At 35.4% G+C, this 9,875-nt stretch overlaps 1 protein-coding gene across 1 annotated transcript; it reads left to right on the plus strand.

Annotated features, from left to right (window-relative positions):
* Window positions 1-4,565: 4,565 nt before the first annotated feature.
* Window positions 4,566-7,015, plus strand: LOC107483474 (phosphoglycerate mutase-like protein 1). The gene is made up of 7 exons (XM_021141771.2): window positions 4,566-4,635; window positions 4,842-4,909; window positions 5,753-5,831; window positions 5,974-6,058; window positions 6,426-6,545; window positions 6,803-6,847; window positions 6,916-7,015. Exons 1-7 carry the CDS (start codon window positions 4,566-4,568, stop codon window positions 7,013-7,015), a joined length of 567 nt encoding a protein of 188 aa, XP_020997430.2.
* The last annotated feature ends 2,860 nt before the right edge of the window (window positions 7,016-9,875 follow it).

Consider the following 9,875-nt stretch of genomic DNA (forward strand, 5'->3'; position numbering starts at 1 on the left):
TGTACGCGTGGACCTGTTTTCATCCCAAAGTTGATTTTTGAGTTTTAAAAGCCAAATTTCATACTTCTAAGCCTCCGATCTCACCACTTATATCTTAAATCATTATGATATGTCTAGCTATGAGAAGAAAGGCTAGTGAATATGGTAACTTGCAAGTGAAGCAAGAGGAAAATGAATGATCATTGAGGATCAAGCATGATTATGTGAAATGCGGAGGATGGTGGTGGAAGTGCTTGTTATGCCGTGGGCCGAAAGGCTGTATTTGTTAATGAGATGGCTGGTTATGGATTTAACCATGATGCCAATGGGCTGGTTATGGATTTAACCGTGAGCCAGATGGCTAAATTATTGCCGTGTTACGGCGGAGCCATGATTATGGCCATGTATAAATGCATAATGCTGTTGAATGAATTGTGAATGTTACACTTCCACTGTTGGAGATAAGAGTTTCCCTGGGAGGAAGCAGTGACTAGCCACCACGTGCTCCAGGTTGAGACTCGAAGCTCTTTTGACCCTATGTCATAAGTGTGGTCGGGCACTGTGAAAGACCCGGATGAGCTCGCCCCCGTAAATATTCACCAGTGAAGGTGATGGATATAGATCATGATTTATGATCAAGTTTATGACGAGTATAACTCGAGTTAGGGATGCGTGACAGAGGGACAGTCCAATGGTTAGCTACCAGGACTTGTCGGGTTGGCTCTATAACCGACAGATGATATCATCAGCCACTAGGGACAGGCATTCATCATATGCATACTATATGAATTGTTTGAGATTGCCTATTTGACTGCATATTACTTGCTAATTGTCTAACTGCCTGAATTGTCCCTATTTTGTATATTTCTTGCTTGATATAACTGTGTTTGCTACATTATACTTCTGCTGGTGGTTGGGAGGTCTGAAGGAATTGGAAAGGGAAGTATTAGTTAGACTGAAGAATCTTTAGTCAGATGCCCTTTATGGTTTAGCTTGTTTATAAGTTTTGATATTATCTGGAAGAAGTTCTAGGATTGCCTTCGGCTTTCCTCTATTATTATGTATTATATATGTGGAAGTTGTTACCATGCTGGGGACCTCTGGTTCTCACCCATTCGGATTTTGTGGTTTTCAGATGCAGGATGTGAGGTTTCCCGCTGAGGCATGCTGGAGACTTCTAGATTTGCGAAGATCCTTTGTTCTCGGAGCTATGTTTTGGTTTATATGTTTTGCTTAGATACTTTTATCTCCATTAAATAATAAAAACTGTGATGACTCCTCTTATGGGAGATTTTGGAGAATAGGTTTTATGTATTTGTGTCCCTTTGGGATTTTCCTTATTTTTATCATATGTATATATTGCTATGCTCGGACTGGTTATCTTCGCAGCCGGATTTTGAGTCTTGATATTCCTGTTTTTGACACTCCTTTGTATATATATAATCACGCGTTGGTTATCCTTGTTCGTTACGTTATCGATCGGAGTGTTGCGCTTTCGAGTTGCGATTTTTGTTTACCCCTTTTTTCTACAAAGGCTCCTAGTTATAATCAATCAGTCATACTACTATACGTACTAAATTTTTATTTTAGAGGTCGTAATACCTTGCCATCTCTGAATTATGACTTAAGCATAAGACTCTGTATGGTAAGGTGTTACAATTATGGTATCAGAGTATGGTATCAGAGCAGTTCGTTCCTGTAGAGCCTGAGGGATGGACTGACTATGCTTCTGTGCATTCTCTGTGTGTGTGTTATGTGCTATTAGTATATCTGCTTGATATAATTGGCATAAACGTTCATGAGCATGCATTTGGGACTTTGAAGTACTAGACTTCCGATATTGAGACTGATCAACTTAATATCGATTGTTTGGTGTGTATAGGAACCAGATGGCGCCTCGTGGACGCGGTAGAGGTAGTGTGAGAGGTCGTACGAATGCTCATGCGTCGGAGAATAACCCTAATGACCCGGTGAACTTTATGACTGCGTTGGAGCACATGGCTGCTGCTATGCAAGCCACTGCTGAGGCTCTTGGTTAACAGATGAACAACCATGGTAATGATGAAGGTGGAGTTCAGGGCCCGATGACACTAGCAAACTTTTTGAAGGTTAATTCGCCTAATGCAGAGGAAGCCGCCAATGCAGAAGAGTAGAGGCCACTAGTGAATAACAACTCCAACTCGAAGTGGCGATTCTTGTGGGATTCAGAGGCGGTCTCGCGCCAAACCCTATCAGGATCTACCACTGAGGTCTCAGAGCTGTCTTCGTCATTCCCACTAGGCGACTATGATTGTTGGGTTGCGGCCTCCAACCTCTGCATGTAATCATCTTGTGACACACGTGATTAGGATAGCAATTAATTGACTTTAAACCAAATAAATTTGAAACTTAGAATTAATTGAAACTCACATAATGGGTCATAGACTACTCGTCAGCAAATCTCTCCTTGTTTGCTTTCAAGGTATGTGTATACTTGAAGGTTTCCGCTAGTGTCGCCTTACGATCCAACGACTTAGATTACACATATTTAAATTAACCAATAAAAGTAATCAACAAACAACTAATTAAAGTAACTACTAAGAAACTAAACATTACCAAACTACTTACCAATCTACTCTTCATCTTCATGAAGGTCGCCGACCCACTTGTATACTTCGACGACCACGGCGAAGCCCTGTTAGCGACGTTCATTAGACGGCGATGTTGGAACCCCTCATCATTCCTAGAATAGGCCTCCAGTTCCTTCTTGATAGATGGACATATCCAAGTCGTTAGGTGGTTGCGCCCCTGACGAACATTGCTCATCATCTGCTGAAGTCTTTAGCCTGCCTGGTGGTCGTATATCTTCCTGATCATGAGATTATGTTCCGTATCCCATATGAATTTTAACTGCACAAAGTGATACAACAACATTAGTTAGTTAGAATAAAATACAGTTTAAATACAGTTAATTAATTCAACATTATTGAATTCTTACCGCCCACTTCTGAAGCCATCGCTCTCTGGTTTCAGCAGGGATCTTCGTGTAACTCGGCCACAGGTAGTCGTACATTGACTTATCCTATGTGCAAGCATTGTTATTTAGTACAAACCTATCAAAGAAAGAACTTAACGTTAATAATCACATAGAAACACATAAACTTAAGATTAACAAACTTAAGATTACAAAATTGTATGTACTTACGCATGCATGTCATCGGGTAAAATCCTAAGCCGGATGACGGACAGTGGTGGAGGGGCATTCTGTTGGGGGCACTGGAGGACTCACCAACCGCGGGCTCTGTCGATGGATCTGTAGGGGATCGTAGTAGAAGAAGGCACGTAGTTTGAGTTCGAGACCATAATAAACTGCTAATCCGCTGGACCCACCTGTAACGTCACAGGGGTCAACGGGGTAGTGGGGATAGAGGGCAATGAATGAATGGTCCCTAGAAATTCGGTGGAAACTCTCATTGTAACACGACCACAAGACCCACTCGATCTACCTCTACTATCTGTCGACATGTCTGTAAAGAGAATATATTATTAATACTAATCAGCATATATTAACTACACGAATCATTCAACAAAACTCCTCGAAAATTTTAGACATAACCTCCCCAAAAATTGGACATATATCCACTTTTGTAATTTCCACAAATCCAACCAATCTCAATCCACAGCATCAGTCAACACTCAATTAATTTCATAAGAATTAAACTCAACTAAATAAGTAGCCTTCATGATTCAAATCCAAAGCAATAAGATGTGACATGCATAAATTCAATACAAGAGCAATATGCAAAACTTTAAATATGAAATAGATTGAATTATTTATTCTTAATTAGAGTCAAGTTAACATAATTAAGTACAGTAAAATGTGACATATATAAATCCAAAATCGCATGCTTATAGTATATAAGGGGATGAAGTTTTCAAAAAAAAAAAAGAGTATACAAGGAGATGTAACAACTAATAATCATTATTTGATACCAAAAATATAGTTAGTTAAATGATACCAAAAAAAACTAATAACAATTACTTATTCACCAAAAAAAAATTACATATTCTTAAAAATAAATGAAAAATTAGATTACCTATTTTTCAAAGAATTTCATATTCTATTATTTAAAATCCAATAAAAAAAGAAATCAATACCTATTATTTTACTAGATTAAATCAAACTTAAGTTTAGCTACATTATGAGATAAATTAACAAAGAAAAAGTATTTGAAACTAGTATACGTAGTGTACAATAGGAATATATTGAAATTAAAAACAAATTAGGGTCAATTAATTAATTTTTAATTGTTTCATATTTAGAATTTGAAGGAGATTAGGATTCTTCTCAGTGACGTAAACAAAAAGATGGCAGCCCTAATTCTAATTCTCTCTCAGCACCATTCTTCTTCTTCTTTCCTTTCAGCACCGGCGTCCCCTCTTCTTCCCTCGTGTTGCCATTATCCACCGCACCAAGCCCCGCTCGCATCGCCTTCCTCAATCGCGCCTCAACGGGCGCGTTCTCCCTCATGACGCCCTCCACTATGCTACCGCGATCCCGACCATCGTTAGCGCGGCCGTTGAAGCTTGCCACCCCATGCTGCCCGATGGCCTCCCCCTTGCTCGGCACCAGACTTGTTGCGATCCTGCTCCCTGCGACTGACGCCCACCAACACGGTAATCTCCCTCTGCAGTGCTATTTCAATTTTTATGTTACTTGTGTCATTAATTTTTTAGGTTTGAATAAAAGTATGTTGGATATTTTGTGAATTTTTTTCTATGTTTTGGAGTTTCTTTCTCAGAAGGTTGGATGTTTAATTTACTCATACTGAATTTTTTTCTATGGACAAAACTTACAGAAACTATTACTTTGTAACTTTCAGAAGACCAAAGCTTCTGGGATGATATTGAAGAAGAGCCAAGGTCTTTGGATCCTCTTGGTCTCCAACAGGTATCGAATCAGGATTGTTTGCTTATTTTGTAAATGAATATTCATTGATGAAGTGATTAACTAATTATTAAAATACCTATTGCAAACTAGACATGAATTGATATTTTATATAAAAATATGGTAGGTTGAGATTTTTATGACAATTCTTGTATAGTTGTATCACTTAATGATAAAGTCCTTGCCTTCTGTTCTAAACCAGTGCTATCATTAGAAAAATATTTTTGACTACCATATTCTTTCATTGAACTAAACTACACTAGCCAATAGGAACTACGGAATATATCAAAATTAACCAAATTCAATGGTTGAAAATTAGCTGCAATAGAACGAGAACAATTCATTATTGCTGGATGCTCATTTTACTAGGTATGCGGATGCTTATTTTTATTTTTAACTGGATGTTTAGTTGATTGGATTGAATTTTAAGTAGATACAATTTATTCAATCTTGAATTCTTGATGAATGACAATATTTTTTGTGACAAATTATTGAAGTTCAATCTCCAACTCAGCATGTGAGATATTTTTCTTTTTAGTCTTGGGAATAAAATCTTTTAACCCTCAAGGTAGTGCCTGCAAATTCACCGTGGATTTGGGGTCTTAACTATGGACTCTCTAATCAACAAGTAATCCAGGAATTCATGTTATATGCTAAGAATAGAATAGTGCATGTACCAATACATTTAGGCTACATCAATTACCAGTTCTTTTTTTTTTCTCTTTATGTGTTTATCTTTTATGAGTAAATACAGTTTAACATATTTTTATGGAAGGTTCCTTGTATGTGATATTAAAATTGATATATAGGAGCCTTACAAATCTCTCCGCATGTTTTCTCATGCAGGGAGTTCATCCTTGTGATAAAAGAAGAAGTGTTAGCGAGTATCAGTTTCTTTTTTCTACTGTTGATTTTTTGCTGACAAGTACATATACTTCAAATACCTACCATGGTTATTTTCACTGAAGATGGTTGACACCTTTATCTAAGTCATAAAAGGGTTGGCCAAGATTTAATATATTCCCCTCTGGTTTGTGATAATCTATTTGACTTTTCTTTTCAGATAGACAGCGATGAAGATATTTGGTGGAAGGCCAATGTTAGAGAGACAAAGGAAGAACTTGCAGCTAAGGGGATAAAGTTCATGAACTGGTATGTGTTTATTATCATCAAAAACCTTAAATGTTATGCCACACTAAAATCATATTTTAATGTATCAATTAGGTAATGCAGTTCTATTCTGTCTCTTAGCAATTGGAAGATATAATCACTCGTATCTTTCATAAATTACTGTATTTCAATAAAATTTTTTAGATATAGCTGAATGTGTTAAGCTTCTCAAAGCCTGGATCTCAATTGTGACCTTGAAATTTGGAAAATAAAAGAATTTGTATGATTCTGTTATGATGTACTAGCAAACCATCCAACTAGTTATATGTAAGGAATATGAGAATTTCCATTAAATGTGAAAGATAAGTTAAATTGAGAGGAATTATTTTTACTCTTAACTTCATCACAGGTTATGGACACGAAATGAGAAGGAAATAGCAATTGTGACACATTGTGGAATCTTGTTTCATACTTTGAATAGATTTGAAAATTATTGCAACCCCTTGGTGAAGAAGGAAATATCCAAGAAATAAGCCTCGATAATACAATTTACAATTGCTTCTTGAATCTATGCTTTTATTAGAAAGAAAAGAATTATTATTTGCTTTGTTATCAGTAATAGACGCGTAGAGAGTGACTGTTGTATTTTATGTTTGATATGTAAGGTACTAAGGTTATATGTTGTAATATTCTGTTGGATGGGGCATTTTGATTTGGGAGCAGTTTCCTACAACTTTTATATTGAAGTTAAAGTAAATGATGGACTTATTTTACATATCTTTGCACCTTTGCCAATTGTGAGCTTCGCTCGATGGTCATTGTCGATAGAAGGTGAGTTTGCAAATACAAGCTGACAGTAACAATAGGTTCCTTTTTATTGATTTTTATTTTCCTTCCAGTATGACAGGATCAATAGTATTAACAACCAACTATCCAGGGAAGATACCTCCAGGTCTTGACCTCCCTAGTGATCTCTCAGATGAGAACCTTCCGAAATAGGATGTTTGGCTCTCTTTCTTATATTGAATATGTTTACTATGCTGAATGTATTCTTCTCCTTTCTGATATAAAGATAAATGAGCAATAAAACAAAATTGAGGAAAATTCAATGCAAAAGTATGTTGGGAAATTCAAGTCCTTTTTCAAATTTGATACTAGAGAGTGAAATATATCGAAATTAACCAAATTCAATGGTTGGAAGTTAGCTGCAATAGAATGAGAACAATTCATTGTTGCTAGATGTTCATTTTACTAGGTATGCAAATGTTTATTTTCATTTTTAAGTGGATGTTTAGTTGATTGGATTGAATTTTAGATAGATACAATTTATTCCTGGTGTCATATATTTATATGTATTTTAAACGAAAGGCATACTAAGAGTGATGCAGTTATATAATTGTTATAAATTCTGGGTAGATAACTACATTGTTAATTAACTGCTCTTAAATCAAAATCTTATTAGCTTTCATTAAGGTGAATGTAAGTGCAGATACCAGGGGATCAACCTTGGATTTAAGTCAACAACTGGAAGGGACGTTGCATTGGTGAACAAGAGCTATGACTTTGTGAAAGACAAATACTCAGTGCCGCCGGTGTGGTGGCAGGACATGAACAAGGGCCTGGTCAGGGGTTCGGATGGTCTCTGGAGGCAGCCGAAGCACCCAAGGCACGTCGATCACCTGGAAGATATTGATCAATATCTCAACCAACTAGGCCTCGTTCCATCCCAATCTTGAGTCAAGCTCTTCGCTCCTTCCTTTTATGTCGGTTGAGATAATGATAAATAACAGGGTTATGTGACATTTAGATTTGTAAAACAAATACTAAATTGTATTTTTTTTAGCCATTTAAACTAAGCCGGATGTTCATTTTACTATAAATGCGGATGGTTCTTTCCATTCTAAAGTAGATGGTTATTTTGGATATCTTATTTGCCTTTTACTTGATTTTCTGCATTTTGTTTGCACATGCCCCAGAAGTTTTTTTATTATGTGGGTTGAATTAGATTTAGTTTAGTTTTATTGAATTCAAACTGGATTTTAGTTACGCCATTTAAACATGATGCACGATTGGTATTTTTGGTCAATTGCTTAGTTGTTTCTTATCAACTAATGTGGATGTTCATTTTACTGTGTATGCGAATTGTTCCTTTCTTTTTAAAGTGGATGTTTTGGGTATACTGTTTGTCCGTTACTTAATTTTTTGGTTTTTGCATCTGCATGCTCCACGTGGTTCTTTTGTTTTACGGTTTGGGGATTATAGATTAAAATACGATTCTTGTAAACATTGATATTAACTTGAAAAACAAATAAAGTCTTAATTTGAAATTAAAAGAAATTTGTTTTATTACATAACATTTACACGAAATATATAATTTATAGTTTAGAGAAATACTAAAAAGCCAGCAGTTAGTCATCAATATTTAAAAGTGTGTTAAAATAAGAAGAATCTTCAAAAAATGCTGCATCATGATGACAGTATTAAGCTCTCCAAGGCTAAGTTAAGGAAGCTTGTCAGGAGCTCTCTACTTGTAATCTTTCTCTAACATTTTGGCTGCTAGAGATTGTACCTGTGATTCTTTTTTCTCTTTCTTGCTCTTCAATTTTGTAACCCGTACGATAGCCGATGTGCACTGAAAAATAGGAACACAGCTCAATTTTCAGGCATATCAATTACTAGTGTATAACAAGAACTCATTAACCCCAAGCTTTAGAAGATAATCAACAATCTATGAAAAAAATCTTAACCTAAAAAAAGCATAACTAAATGATTAACTAAATAATTGCTTTCACTACAACCAATAAAACAGAGTGAAACTCAATTCCAACACAAAATAAAATGAACATATATGCATACATAGTAAAATGAACATCCGTTTCAGTTGATAATAAACATCTAACAAATTAACCGAAATTTTGATCCGTGCACCATGTTTAAATAGCCTAATTCAAACCCAACTTCAATTCAAGAAAACATAAACTAAGTCTAATCCAATTTTTCTTCATTACTCCAAAACTACTTAACAAAAGAAACTAGTAGAGCATGTACATGCAGAATTCAGCAACTCAAGCAAAAGATCAATACTATAAGTAAAATAAACATCCACATTTTGAATAAATGAATCATCTGCATACATAGTAAAATGAACATCCGCTTTAATTGATAATAAACATCTAACAAATAAAGAACTTTTATTCAATTATTACATTCTTAATTAAAATCTAATGCCACCACCAATAGCACAATCATACAGCATATATGCTACTACATAAGGTATTTTTTTTGTTATTATATGCATGATATATGTTGCTTGTAATTAGAAAGAAGCTAAGTTAAAGTTGGATGCATGCTAAAAGAAATGCAGAATACCACTTCTATGTTATGTCACTTATTTTTTGGTAAAAGTCTTTTTCCTCATTGTTTTATTAATTAAAAAAATGCTTAAATTTTCAATATATGTAACTAATGCTGTATTTGTTCTAATTAGGAATCGAACCATACCCTCTCTATAAATAAGATCATCAAACAAAAGCTCATATACATATAAATGTGAAAACAAATTAAGGCTATAGCAATGTGTGACTTTTAAACTTTGAAAAACTGAAGCAAAAGCTTGAAATAAAAATCAAAGCAACTATCTACAACAACAACTTATTCTACAAGTTCCAATACAGTGACATTGCAACAACAGAGTTCTTCACTATGAACAATCAAACACCTCAGCCAAATTTAGTGCATGTACAGCTAATAGTAAGAGAAACAGATATCATCACATCAATAAATCAACCGACTAACCTCCAGTAACTCGTCCACCATGGAATGGATTTGGCCGCCGTAACAGCAACAAGGTCTACCCGTT

The sequence above is a fragment of the Arachis duranensis genome, chromosome 4 (assembly GCF_000817695.3).
Source record: "Arachis duranensis cultivar V14167 chromosome 4, aradu.V14167.gnm2.J7QH, whole genome shotgun sequence".
Lineage (NCBI taxonomy): Eukaryota > Viridiplantae > Streptophyta > Magnoliopsida > Fabales > Fabaceae > Arachis > Arachis duranensis.